The 18,289-nt window shown below is 34.1% G+C and overlaps 1 protein-coding gene across 1 annotated transcript; it reads left to right on the forward strand.

Moving 5' to 3' along the window:
- The first annotated feature begins 569 nt into the window (after nucleotides 1–569).
- Nucleotides 570–11,068, forward strand: LOC112769930 (uncharacterized). The gene is made up of 3 exons (XM_025814378.2): nucleotides 570–1,217; nucleotides 8,198–8,353; nucleotides 9,460–11,068. Exons 1-3 carry the CDS (start codon nucleotides 815–817, stop codon nucleotides 10,932–10,934), a joined length of 2,034 nt encoding a protein of 677 aa, XP_025670163.2. The 5' UTR covers nucleotides 570–814; the 3' UTR covers nucleotides 10,935–11,068.
- The last annotated feature ends 7,221 nt before the right edge of the window (nucleotides 11,069–18,289 follow it).

Below are 18,289 nucleotides of genomic sequence, written 5' to 3' on the forward strand. Positions count from 1 at the left end.
AAATATGGGACACGCGAATACATAAATTTTAAATTTTTTAAAATATAAAAATACGGTGTATATATATAAAATATAAAATATTTTTTACATAAATTACAATAATATTTTAATAAATAATAATATATATTATTTTTAAATTCATTTCAAAAATACATGTTGAAAATAAAAGTTAGATTAGCAAACACGTGATTATATTTATGAATGTCTAAAGTCTAGAGAAATTTTTTTTATTTTTTGTTAAGACACAATTGAACACAATAAACACGTTTATCGAACGAGTGTCATATTCTAAATATGTCCGACACGCGGATACGATAACTCAGCGAAGTATCCATGCTAAAGGGTAAAATAAAACAAAAAATAAACACTTTTATTAAATGATCAATTTTATGATGTCTATAAATTAATATCTAAATTTTACCTAATTTATTTTTTATAATAAATTTTAAATCTTTTAAAAATTAATTATTTTATATTTTTAAATTAAATATTAATTCTCAACCTTTTTAATAAATCAGACAACATTTATTTTGGTGAAATTTTTTTTACTTAAAAAATTAATGTTTTTTTTTTAATCAAAATTTCACTTTTTTGTGGTAGTATTATTCTTTTCAAAATTCTCTTACAAATAACAGTGCCTACTTGTCACTATCATGCACAAATTGTTTCCAACTTGGACGTTTATATATGGACCAAATGAATCTTCAATAATGAAGGGTAAAAATTATTTCATTTTGCTTATTACAAATTTTTGACTTGTTCGTGCTAAACTTGCTCAAACCGTGATCAGTAGCAGGCTAATTGATTGACTTAGATGGAGTGTCCTTGGAAGAAGCCATGGGTGGTATTGATGGGAGCAATAGCACTGATTCAATTGTATGGGAGTATCAATAGCCATGGTTGCTTTACAGAAGAGAAGAGGTCACTGCTTGAATTCAAGGCTGCTTATTCTAATGATTCATTGCTTCCTTCTTGGATGGATGGCCCTAACAACAACTGCTGCGATTGGGAGCGCGTCACTTGTCATCCCTCTTCGGGGCGCGTCATCCATCTCTCACTCTATGCTCTCTATAAACTTGGTTCTTTGCCGGATGACAACGGAGAATATGACTGTGATGGCTCTCCAACCTTAAATGGGACCATGTTTCTGTCCTTCAGAGAACTGAGAACTCTTAATTTATCCTACAATTGTTTTGGAGAATTCATTTCGAAGCCCGGTACACTCTAGTCTAATCCATTAATTATTGATGAACTATTTTAGAGCCTGTATTTTTTTTTTTGACTTATAAAAAAAAATTACATATATATTTTTAACTTTTTAAAAAATTATTTAAAAATTTTTGAAAATGCCAAAAAATTTGACTTCTTTTTTTTTTAAAAAATATTTTATCACTTTTAATTTAGGAAAATAACTTTAAAATAATATTTTTATGACAAAAATCTTAATACAAAATAATTTATTTATAAGTTGATTTTAACATAAAATTTTATGTAAAAAAAAAGCTTAATTAAATTGTTTACTATTTGATCCTTAGTGATTTAAATGATATTTTGTTTTTAACTTTTGTGATAAGGAAAAGTTTTTTTTTTTATTTTTTTTTATATTTCAGGGTTGAAATTGGAATAAATATTCTTGCATATTGTATAACTACTTTTGAGAGTGGAGTTGTAACAGCCCAGACCACCCGCTAGCACGATATTGTCCGCTTTGGCACACATGGCCTCCCAGTTTTGCTTTTGACGATAGGGATGCTAGCCGAAACCCCCCCACACTCACTCGTCAAAACGCGTCATGATAGGGAGAGGTATCCACACCCTTATAAGGCATGCTTCGTTCCCCTCCCCAACCGATGTGGGCCTTACAATCCACCTCCCTAAGGGAGCCCAGCGCCCTCGCTGGCACATCAATCCGGGTTCTGCCTCTGATACCATCTATAACAGCCTAGACACCCGCTAGCACGATATTGTCCGCTTTGGCACACAAGGCCTTATGGTTTTGCCTTTGATGATAGGGATGATAGCATAAGCCCCCCACACTCACTCGTCAAAACGCGTCATGCTAGGGAGAGGTATCCACACCCTTATAAGGCATGCTTCGTTCCCCTCCCCAACCGATGTAAGGCCCACATCGGTTGGGGAGGGGAACGAAGCATGCCTTATAAGGGTGTGGATACCTCTCCCTAGCATGACGCGTTTTGACGAGTGAGTGTGGGGGGGCTTCGGCTAGCATCCCTATTGTCAAAAGCAAAACCGTGAGGCCTTGTGTGCCAAAACGGACAATATCGTGCTAGCGGGTGGTCTGGGCTGTTACAGATGGTATCAGAGCCAGAACCCGGATCGATGTGCCAGCGAGGGCGCTGGGCTCCCTTAGGGAGGTGGATTGTAAGGCCCACATCGATTGGGGAGGGGAACGAAGCATGCCTTATAAGGGTGTGGATACCTCTCCCTAGCATGACGCGTTTTGACGAGTGAGTGTGGGGGGGCTTCGGCTAGCATCCCTATCGTCAAAAGCAAAACTGTGAGGCCTTGTGTGCCAAAGCGGACAATATCGTGCTAGCGGGTGGTCTGGGCTGTTACAGGAGTAATTGTCAATTGGAGAAAAATAAATTCCATTTATCAAAGATTAAACTATCAAATTAAAATGGTATTCAAAAATTTATATCACAGATAAAAATAATTCTAAAAGTTACAAATGATAAATTAAATAAATTTTTAAAAAATTTAAAAACATGATAAAAACAATTTGATATTAAATATATATTATTTAAAATAACTTTAGATGTTTAATTTTGATGCAAAATTTTTAAGTATTATTAAAAAAATAAAATTTAAAAATTTTACCTCAAATAAATATATTTAATTCTAATTATTTTGAATAACTGAATTTTTTTAAAAAGAAATTGAAATAATTTCTATGAATCAAAATTTGCTTTAATGCTTTGTTAAATTAAAAGTCGTTTGTGAATTATAAAAGAATAGGATACTTTTTGAATACTTTTGTCATATTTAAAATCAAAATTAAAAATTTATTTAATTTATCTAAAAAAATTGTCAATTCCAATTACGATCTGCAGTCAATAAGTCTTTAACTCGGTAGACTTCAGAATGGTTATAATTGGGGGTGTTTATAACAAAAGGGTAAGGCAGGAGAAGTCATGGATCATTAAAAATCTTCATATTGTCTCCAATACTTATACTCTATTTGAGACCTTTTTCTATTACCTTTTTATCCTCAAGCAAATTCTGCCTGCTCCAAGATGACTGAGGATTTTTCTCCACTTTAAGTATTGAATTGAGCTTGAAATACTTGCCTTTCAACAATTGAGTGAGCAAATTATTTGGTTTTATAACCACCCTCCAGGATCACTTCCCAAGTAGAGCTAGATTATGGGCTCTTTAAATCCTTAAATCCAATGCCCTTTCTGATTCTGGCCTAGTCATCTTCTCCCAACTGATTCAGGTCATTTTATGTTCTTTCCTTTTCTGTTTTCACCAGAATTGATTAAGAATTCTGTGAATATCATCTAGTAGGTTATCATACAATTTAGAATAGGATAAGGTGTATATCGAAACCTCTTCTCCTATTACTTTTATCAAAACTCACCTTCCCTCAGTTGACAATAAGCTTCTTTTTCATGCTTGTACTCTTTTCTATACTTTTCCTGGATAATTTCAAAGGTGGCATTTTTAGAATGCTGGACAATAGAGAGTAAGTCCAGATATTTATCCTGTGCTCCTATGTGATTGATTTGTAATTGTGCAGCTAGTTGTTCCCTTAATTGAGGCAATGTATTTTTATTGAAGAAAATTACTGATTTGTTGAGAGTGATTTTTTGCCCACAACTACTTTCATATTGCAGGAGGAAGGTTAAGATATTGTTTCATAACTTTGAGAATGCCTTATTGAAAAGTATAGAATTGTTAGCAAAAAATAAGTGGTTAACTGATGGACTTCTTCTATGTATTTGAATCCCTTGAATTGTACTATTTTGTTCTCCCTTATGTAGCAAATAGGAAAGACCTTCTGCACAAATTAGAAAGAAATATGATGATAAGGGATCACCTTGTCGAATGTCCCTAGATGGCCTATAAAAGTCATACGATTGACCTTTCACAAGAACATAATAAGAAATAGTAGAGACAAATTTTCTAATCAAAGAGATCCATTTATAATGAAAACCTATCTTTTCCATCATAAACCATAAAAAGTTTCATTTGACTCTATCATAGGCCTTACTCATGTCAAGCTTTATTGCCATATCAAACTCCAACCCACTTTTCTTATTTTTTAGATAATGCATACATTCATGAGCAACTAAAATATTATTTGAAATTAATTTGCCTTTTAAAAAATCACTTTGATTCGAGCTCAGAATCTTATTCATCATAACTTGCATTCTATGAACAATAATTTTGGAGATAATTTTATAAAATACCGAGGATAGACTTATAAGTCTCACCTGTGTCATGTCTTTTGTATCAGAGACTTTTGAAATTAGGCAAATTTGCGTGTGGTTAAAGTTTTTAAGCATTCTACCACTTCTAAAAAAATTTTGGATAGCCTTGTACATATCGTAACTAACCACTTCCCAATAGTATTGAAAGAATTTTACTGTGAAACCATCCTGAAACACTTGACAAACATTGAAAGCCACTTTCTTAGTTTTCTCCATAGAGACAAATCTCAACAATTTACGGTTCATGAAAGCTGTAATCGTAGGTTGAAATTCTCCTAAAAACTCATCATTAGGGTTAGCTTTCTTAGTAGAAGAGAAGATGCTCTTGAAGTAACCTTCTGATACTTTTGTAATCCCCTCCAAGGTGGAAAAAACCACACCATCATTTCCTACTAGTTCCCACATTTATTTTTCTGGTTCCTAGCATGAAATTTCTGGTGAAAAAATTGTGTTGCGATCCCCTTCTTTTAGCCATTTGCACCTCGACTTCTCTCTCCAATAACTTTCTTCCCTCCCATACGCCACTTCTAATTGGACTTCTAGTTCATCAATCTCCTTTTCCCTGTGAATGCCTGCGACTCTCAGTTCTTCTAACTTCATCAAAATATCATCAATTTCTTGTTTAGAATTAATCTTATTTTGTCTTTTTTAATGGAACAATTTATGTCTACATTCCTTAAAAAAGTTTTTGTGCCAAAACATGCATTGAGGATCATTTCACCTTTATCCTCTAAGCGTCTTCAATAATTTACTTAACCTCACTTTTTTTGTACCAACATTCTTGAAATTTGAAGCGTCTCTTTCTCGGCCACCTTGGTGGGGTCAAGAAGTAGTGAGAGTGATCTAAACTATTTTCAGTAAGTCATCTAACCAACGCTACATTATATATCTCCTTCCACTGTGTTCCTGCCATCACTCTATCCAATCTTTCCTCGATTAAAGTATCTCCCTTGCGTCTATTGGTCCATGTGAAAGGTTTACCAATCATTCCTAGATCAATAAAAGCATTATCATCAATAAATCTATTAAAGTTTTTCACAGAACTAGGGAATTTTGCACTACCTCCATGTTTCTCACTTTGATACTTGATTACATTGAAGTCCCCTAATATCACAACGTTGCCTCCAAATCTTTGTAGTTCCGCTGCAATATTCTAAAACTGTGTCTCTCTAGTAGCTTCATTTGTACTAAGGTGAACTCTAATCAAGCCACATTCTTCTCTTTTAGTACCATCCTTCACTCTGTTGGAAAAGGCACCATGCTGGATAATCTACACTTCAACACTCTCCTTCTATGCTAAAGCCATGTCTCCAGATAAACTAATCGGATCAATAAGTCTCCAATAATTAAAACCACATGATCTAAGCTTTCTTTCCACCAAGTAAGGTTGATTCTTTGTTTCACATAAAAAATAACTTCGGGGGAGTGGGACTGACACATTCCTTTAAGGGAATGGACTGTCAGGGATCTCCCCAAATTCCGACAATTTCATGCTATTATTCTCTTGGTGACTTAGGTGCCATTGAAAGATTGCCACCCTTCACCATCTCAGCATAATCTTCATCTTTGTCAAAACACCTCCTCTTTTGACTCGCCATTTCAGCATCCACCTCAATTCCCTTCTTTTCTCCTAACACCCCTATTAGTTTGCCACCATTGTTTCTTGCTACGTTCTTGAATTTTCTCATTCTTCCAAGTTGCTATCCCTTAGTCTTCTCACTATTCTGGATGTTGGTTAAGTTGTCTTGAAGTGTGCTTTTCTCTTTGTTTATGTTATTTTCTTTAACGCTAAGTCCGGAAAAACATTCAACAAGGCAATCCAGCATTGGCTTCTTCTTTCTCATACCATCACTTGCTTGTGATTCTTGAAAGTTCGACCCCTTAAACTCTTCTTCTTGTTCCACCCTTTTTCTTATTTGATTTCCTTTTATCCATTCTCCAATTCTATCTTGACCTTGTTTATTGTTGCGGGTATCCTCCATCAGCATCCTACAAGTTCTGTGATGATATCCAATCTTCGCGCAATACATGCATACCACCTTAACCCTCTCATATCGCAGAACCACCTCTGCCATGCAATTGTCTGGCTTGGTTATCTTCATATCGTCTTTAATTATCTTCTCATTATCTAGCTCTACTTTACCCTTCATGATCTTTATTTCTCTCCCTTTGACATTAAACATTCTAACCTCCAAAACTGTGCCAACTCTTGCACCCAGCTTCTTAGCCACCTCTAGTGTCTTGAGGTACTCATCAGGGAGTTCCCAGAATTGCATCCAAACTGGGTACTTATAAATTTTCTGGTTGTTAACAATTATATTAACTGTCCATTATGTGTATGGAGAACAAAGTCCTTGAACAGCCATGCTGAGCCCCTTTTCTATTCTCATAGCTTCTATTTCATTATCAAAGAAAAATTATAAACAATTGTGGCCAATCTCACTTACTCTGAAACTGTCTGGTCTACCCCAAAATTTCTGGAATGCTACATCTATTGTTCCAATAAAAAAGGTTTTGTCTGCAAACAGTTGGCCAACCAAGCTATTGAAGCATCCCTTGAGGTCATCGCTAAAGTCACATTCTTCTAATTGGATCGGGTTGTCATCCTCGTTGTCGCTCTTGATGTTTGGTTCCATTTGTTCGCTTATTGTATCAGCCATGCGGATGATACATAATTGCTTAAAGTAGTGGAGAATTCTTCTATCTTTGACTAAGAATAGACGTTGGCCCATCAGTACTTGAGACTCTGTCACATAAGACCTAACAGAGCAAAAAAATCCTAAGAAAGCATTATAACTTAATTGCCCTTCCAGATCATTTTTTTTTAGATTTTTTATATTCGTTTGGATGTTTGAATATTTTTTTTATATGTGTTAGTTTATCTGAACATTAGCCTAAAAAAATGAATTTAACAGTTTTTATTTTACATTCGAATGTTCTTTTTTTTATTATTTTAAATGTTCTTCTGATATGTGTTTTAAGACTATTCATTTAAATGTTATTATGAGTTAAAAATTGAAATTTTAAAAACTTGATTAATATTAACCGACAAATAGTTTGTATTATTGATTGACTTTTATATGTTCTACACAAAGAGTGATTAGTTCTGTACAGAGGTCAGGAAGATAAGCTAAAGCTTAAGAAGGAACTGTTAATACAAATATCCGTGCTTTGTTTTGTTTTCATCTTAGCTTATACCCAAAAGGTTGAAGTTAGAGGAAAAATTTGTAAAGGACTAAAAGTATGCAAATAAATATACTTAACATGCTTCCTCACGAGTTTCTTTTGACTTAAAGCACGAGTTTTGCATAAATTTTTTTCTTTTTTATTTTTTCTTATGCAACATTTGTTCGAACTTTAAACTTATTTTGTTATAAAAAAAACTAATACCTAGTCATAAGACTACTTATTTTAAAAATTTAAATGTATGAATCATTATATCTAATAAGAGGATGTAGCTTTCTTTTCTAATGCCTGGTGTTGGAACCTTGATCCAGCTTTAATTTGTTGTTTTGTCAGCTTCACTCTGATTATCTGTTTTTCTATTGCTCTTCTTGGATCCTCGAGCCTTATTGAGTTTGAGCATTTTGAGTGGTTACCGAACAATTAAAAGAGTAAATCAATAAAAGAGAGAGAACATGAAATTGTGTTTGAATTTGTTGTTTTTAGCAAAATAAGGTATTGAATTTTAATATTTTATTGCTAATGGCTCATAAATGTAATGTTATGGACTTTCGAAGATAATAGGAGCATGTCAACATTGAGGAGTTTGGAGGCAATAGATCTCAGTTACAATAACCTCGACCAGAGCATAATTGAGTTCTTGTGTGGTCTCACATCCCTCAAGAGTTTAATTCTTGCCGGTAATAATATCGTTGGTAGTTTTCCTGGCAAAGGTACGATGAATGTATCTCGATACATTTAGGTTTAGTTTAGTAAAATTTTTATTTTTTAAAAATTATAGTATTTATGTTTGATAAATTAAATAAAAAATTTAAAAATAATTTTAATAAGTACAAATAACAAAAAGTGTATTTAATAAAATAATTTTTAAAATTTAAAATACTATAATAAATATTAATGTAAAAATTAAATCTTAATATTAATTCCTAAACGAAGTTATATTAGATTTTTTAGTTTGATAAACACAAGCTAATTTTTAAAAGCTCCCTTTTAGGTATTTTTAAAACTATCCTCATTTTTAAAAGCCGTAAGTACAAGCACATGAGCTTTTTAATTTATCAAATATAAAATGAAGTGCTTCAAAAAGTTTTTTTACCATACCAAACTATAAAAAGTTTTTTTAGGTGTGTGTTAGTTGTGGTATTATTTAATGTGCTACATTAACAAATTTTGATACCATCAACAAAAAAAGTGACAGAATAACTAATATGATTAATTTAAAATCTTTGAAGATGAATTTAATTAAAAAAAATTTAGAGATTAATTTAAAAAACAAATAATCTTTTAGAGACAAATTTAATTATTTACTAGTAGAAATAGAGTACAATTTTTTCGGTTCACTTTGTCTTTCCGTATTTTATTTTCAGTTTTTGTAATAAGTTTTATTTTATTGTATTGAACATTTTTTTAAAAGAAAAGAATCTAAAAACAAAGAGAGGGTTACTTAGTAATTTAAATCTAACAATAAAGGGAGATAATCAAATATACATGGTCCAGAAAATGATTAAATCATATTAGAATTATCCTTCAGAATTTAATTTTAATGTACTGTCAGTGTAAAATTGTTTTATATGTGCATCTAATCACATAATGCTATATTAAGAAAAATAACTATCTTTTATATTGACTGTTTGAATAGTGATACAAAAAACCAATTTTGATTGCACGACTGTGTAAAACGTTTTCTACCATCAGTATATCAAAATTAAAATCTTACCAATATAGCCCATGCTTTTCCTTAACTATTATTCGTATGATTTCATTGTTGTTCTTGTTCTAATGAATTTAATTTATTGAATATTACAACATTTAATTGTAGGATTGTGTAGATTGAAGAAGCTTGAAGTGCTAGATTTGGGTGGTAATGATTTCGAAGGAACTTTAGATGAATGTTTTGGCAACTTGACATCCCTTCAAACTATTGATTTCTCATATAACGGATTAAATGGAAGCATCGCAACACTACTTTCGTTTGTTAGCCTTGTATCACTAGAGTATATTTTACTTGGTGGTAACTACTTCAGCGGGCCTTTTACATTACCCATTATTGATTCAGAATATCACATGAATCAAGTGCATACATTGGACATATCAAACAACCAGATGGATGGCCAGCTCCCCGATAACATAGGCTCCTTTTTCCCACATTTAGAATATTTGGATGTATCAAGCAATTTGTTTGATGGCCATATTGCCGCTTCAATTGGAGAGATGCCAAACTTGAGAGTGTTGAATATGGAGAAAAATAACTTTTCTGGAAACATATCATTGTTATTTCGTTTGCACCGGGAAAATAAGACCTTGAATGAAAAACCTCGGCTTGACACCTTAATTGCATCCAGGAATAGCTTTGAAGGTCCAATAACTCATGACATATGCCAACTTAACCTTCAAGTCATAGATCTCTCTCTCAATAGACTATCTGGCTCTATACCCTCTTGTTTCAACATGTCATCAACACAATTCATTGATTTGAGCCACAACAGATTTATCGGTACTATTCCTGATAGCACTTGCTTCAACATGTCATCAACACAAGTCATTGATTTGAGCAACAACAGATTTATCGGTACTATTCCTGATAGCATTTATGGGGTTGGATCTTTGAGGATACTTTCGTTGAGAGGAAATCAACTGCAAGGCCAACTTTCTAGTCAAATATGCCGTTTAAGAAATCTTTGGATCTTAGACCTTTCAAGCAATTACTTCACCGGATCCATACCTTCTTGCTTTGATAAGAACATGTTTTGCTCCGGCACAGATACAATTGCAACTACTAAGATAAGGATTTTTTCGAGTTTAGATTTGTCGTCTAATCAATTGACAGGAAAGATTCCTTATCAATTAGGAGATCTAAGTGGCATTATTGCTCTCAACTTATCTCACAACAATTTGAATGGATCTATTTCTGAAAGCTTCCACAAGCTATACAACATAGAGGCCTTAGATTTTTCATATAACAATCTAAGTGGACAAATTCCTCTTAATTTACAGGACTTGCATTTTTTAGAAGTCTTTGATGTATCCTACAATAATCTGTCAGGTATAGCACCATCCAATGCACAATTTAGTACCTTCGATGAGAGCAGTTACCAAGGAAATCCGTATCTCATTGGATTCTGGAACAAGACAAACCGAAAAATCGTAGCACCGTCACCAGCCCCAACTCCATTTGAAGGGTGGAAGACAGATAATTCTGCAATTGATTCCACCTCCTCCCATAGCAGTTTTTCTGTATTCCACTTCCCAATGCTCTTATTATCAATGACTATGCTTTGGATAAATCCCTACTAACAAAGAGAATATCATTTAATTTTATAGTGTTGCTGTCTCTCCTATGTGAGATTGAACTATGTCAGCATTTTTATTACCGTCATTAATAAATATTAGCAGGAATAATGCATTATTCTTCTGGTGAATTACCGAAACCACAAGGTTTTCTTTTGTATTCTTTTTTAGAAAAATCAAATTAACTTGAATTTTGAGTCTGTGTCAAGGAATGCAAGTAGAATTCCAGTTTCATCACAATGAATCAATAAAATTCGTATAAACAAAGAAATTACATTCAACTTATAATTTACACACAGAATAGTCATATTGGTTATACTCTTTTGGTATACTTCCATATGCATTTATACAACAATGAAGGGTATTTATTAAAATAAAGTACTAAATTGGCAAGACGTAATCCTGTTTAAATTCTTAAGGTTTAAAGTATCATATTTGAATCTAAAAAAATTTTATTTAGTTTCACTGTAGTCTTACCGTGAGGTTAAAGTTAAATAATTAATGGAATGTCCTACATGACAGCAATATAAAACCAAGATCAATAATTTGTAAAACAAGTATAAGCTCAAAGGCACAAAATTAATTGTGAATGTATCAATACATTTATTTATCATTTTTCATACAATTTAAATGAAATATTTTCTATAGAACTAGGGAGAATGATAAATAAAAGTATTGATGCTAATTTTGTGCCTTTGGAGCTTGTACTTATTCCCCAGATTATCGACCTTGTTTTTGTACTACTGTCATGTAGGACATTTCGTTAATTATCTAACTTTGACCTTACAGTGGGATTAAATTGAAGTTAAATGAAACTTTTTTAGATTCAAATATGACACTTTAAACCTTAAAGACCAAAACAGAATTACGCCCAAATACAAGGGGACCAATTTAGTATTTTACCCATTTTTAAGTTATTGTTTATAAGTGTTTTTGTTCTTCTGAATATAGAAATTATCTGAACAAAATTGTAAAGAGTAGGTTGGAGACATGATGTTACCGTCATCCTCTTATTTCGAGTTTCTAATATCCTAAGTTCGTTACACTACAAGAAAAACGTTGAGTATCATCAGATTTACTATCGTCCTGAATTTGACGGTATACTGAAAACTGTTTATCGGTGAATTATTTTCATCCGACACTAATTACTGGCGGATTCTTTTTTGTTTTTTTAATGGATTTGTCGAGACTGAGTTGATGGTTACCGTTAGATTAATCCGACGTTAACTTTGGAGAGATTTCATGTTTTTAGGCGCCAAGTTACTGTCGAATTTATCCGTCGATAAATCTTATAGTAGTTTTTTTTAAAAAATTTTTTGGATCATTTAAGCTACAATCAGTAATCAAATTAAAACTCTTATTAAAAAATAAATCTAAAATTACCAAAAATCAACAAATTATTTTATTAAAAATAAATGTTCAGAATATAATAATATATCACAGAAGTAGAATACAATGAAGTAGACAAAAAGAAATTCCTAAACCCTTTCGATCCCGGTAATTGTCGTCGCCATCGTCATCGTTGTTGGAGTCCCCCTGCTGAGCCGGTGGAGTAGGTACTAATGTTGGTGCCCCACCAGCAGTGTTGTCGTAGAAACCAGCAGCGCCACTGTTTCCAGCGCGCATCTACTGGTTGTACACCTCCATCTACTCTCGCAAATGATCTAGGTGCTCCAGCTTCTCCGTCAAGTCCAAGTTGATAGCAACAACTCTTCCCACTCATGCAAGAAGGTTGTTGTATCTTTGCTCAGACTGCTCCGTGAGACACGTCATCTTAAGCGATTTTTCTATTTTATTTTTTTAGGTTTTAATCAAACTTCTTACGTTTTCTACTGGAATTTAATAAATAATCAAATATTTGGAGTTGTGATAGTAATTTTGTGTTTTCGGAACTTTTTGGCTAAAAAATAAGCAATAATCAAGCTTTTTCGTAATAAAAACACAAAGACAGCAAAAGCATGGCCTAAAGAATCCAAAACATGCCCTAAAGGAAAGAAGTCACGCACGCCTGGCGGAAGGAACTCCACGCCCGACAGCCCCCTCACACACCCGACAGCCTCCCTTGCACACCCTAGCACGCCCGATGGCCTCTCCCCACGCCCGACGGACCATCTTTTCCTTTTTCTCCCGCGCGGGCCTCCTCTTGCATTCCAAAACACACGCTCAGCGTGTGTCCTCCAAAGGAAGAAAGAATTTTGGCCTTTTTTCTCAATTTTCTCTAATACAAGCCCTACTTAAGTGCAATTACAACTATTGGATTCAACAATTAAGGCCCAAGACTAATTATCCACATCATTGGAAGGCTTAATCACATCCAAAACATTTAAGACTCTAGAAGATTAATTATTGGTTCTTTCTAGAAACATAAGAGATTCGGTTGCTAGATTTAAATTTGAATTATTGTTTTGAATTTGAAATTGAGGTCAATAAGTAGTTATCTTATCTTCCTCTCTAGAAGATAAGTGGTTATATTATCTTTCTCTTCGAAGGATAAGATTATGATAGTTTGAATTTGAATTGTAGAATTTAGGATATAAATAAGCAAACCTAGTTAAGAGAGAAGAGCAACTAGTTCCTCGGACTACTTTCTTCTCATTGTTTTCTTACTTTTTCATGGGTAAACTAATCCTTTGTCAAAGGGCTATGAGCTCTGTTTATATTTTCTATAGATTATTAATCTACGCTTATTTTATTTTGAAGTATTGCATTGATCTATTTCATGATTGAGTTATTCGTTTTATGTACCATACCACAAAGGTTACAAGTGTATGAATTTTTAAGGTAAAATCTTTATCAATTGTCACGTTTTGTTTTATGAAACTATTTTCCCCTATATTACATCCTTAACACCCTATATTACACCCTTAACTTCAAAAACTCAAAATTTTGAAAACACCTCAACCCAAATTAACACCTCCACTTTAGAACCCCTTTCCATTAGGAGTGTACCTATTTCAATTCAAGGGATTTAGATAGTTCTTTCCCCATTATCTTCCAATCCTACTACTGATGAGTGGATATTTTGTATCCTTTTTAATACCATTTTCTTAGTGTTTTTTAGCACATTTTTATCAAGTTTTATTATGTTTTAGTGCAACAATCATATTTTGGATGCTACTTTGAGTTTTTGTTCTTTTTTTTATGATTTTAGGTGATTTTTGGGTCAAATTGGCAAGTTTTGGCAAAGTTTGATTCAGAGGCAAAGAAAGGATAGTAGATGTTATCAAATCCATACCTCCGTGCATTTCAACGAGTATATCTTGAGCTAAAGAGGTCCAATTGATGCATTCTCTACAATTTTGGAAAGCTAACTTCTAGAGCTTTTCAACAATATATAATAGTCTATACTTTTCTTTTGGAATCACTACCCAAAATGGGCGTTGAACGCCCACCTCTGGAGTTCAACGCCCAAGAAGGACCAGCCTCCAAGTTGAACGCCCAAGACTGGAGTTCAACTCCCAAAGAGGAGCAAGCCCAGCGTTGAACGCCCAAGACTAGAGTTCAACGCCACCCAGGGAGCAAAGAAACAGCACACTCACCCCCCTAATGGGCATTCAATGCCCGGAAGCCCAAGTTGAACGCCAGGCATACGAAGCACTTGACCAAAGTAGGTTCAAAGTGGATTTTAGCACTTTTTAGCTTATTTTATTTTCTTTTTGTAATTTTTAATTAAGAACAATATCTTTTAGATTTAGTCTTAGAGTTTTTACTATAAATAATGGACTTCCTTCCTTCTGAGGATCATGCCTCCCAGGAGGGAAGAAGCACAGACACATTACATTACACCTTCTTATCTGTTTTCTTTGTAAAGCATGAGCAACTAAACCTCCTAAGTTAAGGATAGGAGCTCTGCTCATTCCCATGGATTAATATTATTACTTTTCTACTCTAATATATATTTGATTCCATTCTATGATGTATTGTCGTTCTTCATCTTTATGAATCTGGGGTGAAACGAGAGTATGAGCCCTTATTCTATATGAGCTCTTGTGAAGCCTTAGCCTGATAGTATTGAGCTACATCTTGAGAGTGCATCACAGGTTCCAAGAGAGTATCTGGGCTAATTAGGATACGTGACAAAATTTCGTTAGTCGTGGGTTAATGAGGTCTCTGTGGCGCTAAGGCTAGAATCATGGAGCGTTATTCTCCGATCCGAAAGATCTGACCTTATCTGTGGCGTTTTGAGTAGGATCATCAGAGATTGAATTGCATGAGCTTCACTCTCATTCAGATTGAATGACCACTGACCCTGGCATTTGGTTTGGATCAGAGGAGATTAATGACCACTGACCCTGACTTTAATGACATACAACGTTGCCATTGAATGAATCACTCGTTGTTAAGGTAGACAGTAAGAAGTATTAATCCGGAAGAATAAGCATCTCCAAGGCCTTAACTGATTCTCCATCTTTGTTTCTACATCAAGTTGGTATTACTTTCATTCTTATTTTGTTCTATGCTTTTTTACAACGACCACTCTTTTCTATTCGCCTGACAAAGATTTGCAAGATAACCATTGCTTGCTCAATCCGACAATTCTCGTGAGATCGACCCTTACTCACCTGAGGTATTACTTGGACGACCCAGTGCACTTGCTGATGTAGTTGTGCGAGTTCTAATTTTGCACACCAAGTTTTTGGCACTGTTGCCGGGGATTGTTCGAGATTGACAAACTACCGGTTATCTTACTCCTTAGATCAGGTACTTTTTACTACTTTTTCTTTTGTTTGTGTTTCTTGTTAAACTTTTCAAACTTTCTTTGGGTCTTTTCTAAAAAAAAATTTCAAAATTGTTTCATCTTTAGTCATCTTTTTCTTTTGTTTGAGTCTTGTGTCAAATCTTAAGTTTGGTGTCCTTGTGGGTTTTGATAAATTTTCGTTTCTTGATTTTTCAAAAATTGTTCTTGGTTATTTTCTTCTTGTTCGAAATTTTTTTAGTGTCTTCCCTTGTTTGATTTCAAAAATCTTAAAGTTTGGTGTCTTTTAGTGTTTGTCCCTCCACTTTTTCCAAATTAGTGATAGTTTGATTTCAAAATTTTGAAGTTTGGTGTCTTTTGGAGTTTTTCTTTTAAAACTTTTTAAAATCAATACTGTTTATCTTTTCCTTTTTAAATTTTGAATTTTCTTGTTATCTTATTTTAAGTTTTGGTGTCTTGTCAGTAAACGTTTTGTTTAAGTTTAACTTTATTTGATCTTATCTTATTTATCTTTTGCAATCCTTAAATCTCTATCTTATCTTTTTCTTTGAATTTTCAAGATTTTGTTATCTTATCTTATTTTAAATTAAAATTTTAAATTCACATTTTAAAAGTTTAGTATTTTGTTAGTTTTTCTTTCTTTCAATTTTAAAATTTCAAAATATTTGTTTGACTTTTGTTCATACACCGGTCCGAGCTACAAGGTCCGAGTTGGTCGAAGAACAACAGGACCGATCTCTTGGAAAGTTGCCCCATTACCAACCTCTTCACAAAGAGTTCGAAAAATTGCAACAGAGGCCCAAGGAGGCCCAGAGCGAAGGATCACCGCCTGCTAGAAGGCGGCTGACCAAAAAGATAAGGATCTCTTCCACAAAAGATAAGATAAGATAACCAACTCATCTCAAAGGAAGGCCATTCAGCGCTACCATAAAAATACTAGAGCACCCAGGTATAATTGATACTCCAATTCTACAAAAAAACCCTGCATAAAACCCTTGCTGACTTAAGCATCGGAGTCTCTTGCACGTACCACCCCCTCTGGTGAATGAGGACCGACAATACCTCCTATTCCAACAAGTCGGACACGGCAGCCTTGGCCAGTCCAGGAGATTGATAAACTACTATTTTATGGTTTATCTTGTACTTAATTGAGTGAATTTTATCAATTTTTCACATACTTGTTCATATAAAATGCATGGGTTTACATTCTCCTTCCTAATTTTGTGCTATGATTGAAAACATGCTTCTTTGATCTTAATTTTGCTATGTTTAATCCTCTCTTATTACCATTCGATGCTGTGATATGTGTGTTAAGTGTTTTCAGAGATTACAGGGCAGGAATGACTCAGAAGATGGAAAGGAAGCATGTAAAAGTGGAAGGAATACAAGAAGTTGAAGAAATTGCTAAGCTGTCCAGCCTGACCTTCTGGTACTAAATCGACCATAACTTGAGCTACATAGGTTCAAATGATGTGGTTTCAGTTGCGTTGGAAAGCTAACGTCTGGGGCTTCGCGATGATATATAATTTGCCATAGCTGCCCCAAAGTCAAGTGACGCGAACGCGTGACCTGGCAAAAATGCAATCCGCGCAAACGCGGAGGCGTCGTCCACGCGTTTGCACGGATTGCATTTTTGCCAGGTCACGCGTCTGCGTGATCCACGCATTTGCGTCGCTTGACTTCGGGGCAGCTATGGAAAATTATATATCTCGCGAAGTTCTGGACGTTAGCTTTCCAACGCAACTGAAACCGCATCATTTGGACCTCTGTAGCTCAAGTTATGGTCGATTTAGTACCAGAAGGTCAGGCTGGACAGCTTGGCAATTTCTTCAACTTCTTGTATTCCTTCCACTTTTGCATGCTTCTTTTCCATCTTCTGAGTCATTCCTGCCCTGTAATCTCTGAAAACACTTAACACACATATCACGGCATCGAATGGTAATAAGAGAGGATTAAACATAGCAAAATTAAGAACAAAGAAGCATGTTTTCAATCATAGCACAAAATCAGGAAGGAGAATGTAAACCCATGCATTTTGTATGAACAAGTATGTGAAAGATTGATAAAATTCACTCAATTAAGCACAAGATAAACCATAAAATAGTGGTTTATCATCCCATGTTCCCATAAAATTTCCCACACTTAAATTGTACACAATATCTATCTTAAGCTAACCAAGGATTCAACTTGGGATTTTTATTTTGTTTTTCTGCTTAAGGCTAGTGATGTGGTTATAGAACAAGAGGGGATTAAAAAGCTCAAGGGGGCTAATAATGGCGTTGCAAGTACAACTCTTGACCAGCAAAAATCCACTTGCCAATTTAGAAAAGAGTTATCACAAACTTTAGAAATAAAATACTGGGAGTATGAGTCCCAGGTCGTCTCCCAACGAGTTGCAGAAAGATGTGCTATTTTATTAATCAGAGGTTTTCCAAAATGGTTTGAGTTTGATAAACAGGAAATTAAATCAGAGAATTTATGTAATTTAAATAAAAATCTTGACCGGGAGAAGATTAATCGGAAGTTCTATCCTTGTTGGAATTTTCTCAAGATCAATTAATAATTAGTAGTTGTTTCTACTTAGTTAACCCTCAACGAATGAAGGAAAGTCAAGTTAAAAGTCAACTTCTATTCATAAGTCCTAATCCTCTCCATTGGAAAGGAT

The sequence above is a fragment of the Arachis hypogaea genome, chromosome 18 (genome assembly GCF_003086295.3).
Source record: "Arachis hypogaea cultivar Tifrunner chromosome 18, arahy.Tifrunner.gnm2.J5K5, whole genome shotgun sequence".
NCBI lineage: Eukaryota > Viridiplantae > Streptophyta > Magnoliopsida > Fabales > Fabaceae > Arachis > Arachis hypogaea.

Excerpts from the sequence above, each read along its gene's own strand:
- LOC112769930 (XM_025814378.2), top strand. The coding sequence starts at position 815 with ATGGAGTGTCCTTGGAAGAAGCCATGGGTGGTATTGATGGGAGCAATA. Across the intron at positions 1,218-8,197 it reads AGAATTCATTTCGAAGCCCG|ATAATAGGAGCATGTCAACA; the intron begins GTACACTCTAGT and ends GGACTTTCGAAG. Across the intron at positions 8,354-9,459 it reads TGGTAGTTTTCCTGGCAAAG|GATTGTGTAGATTGAAGAAG; the intron begins GTACGATGAATG and ends ATTTAATTGTAG.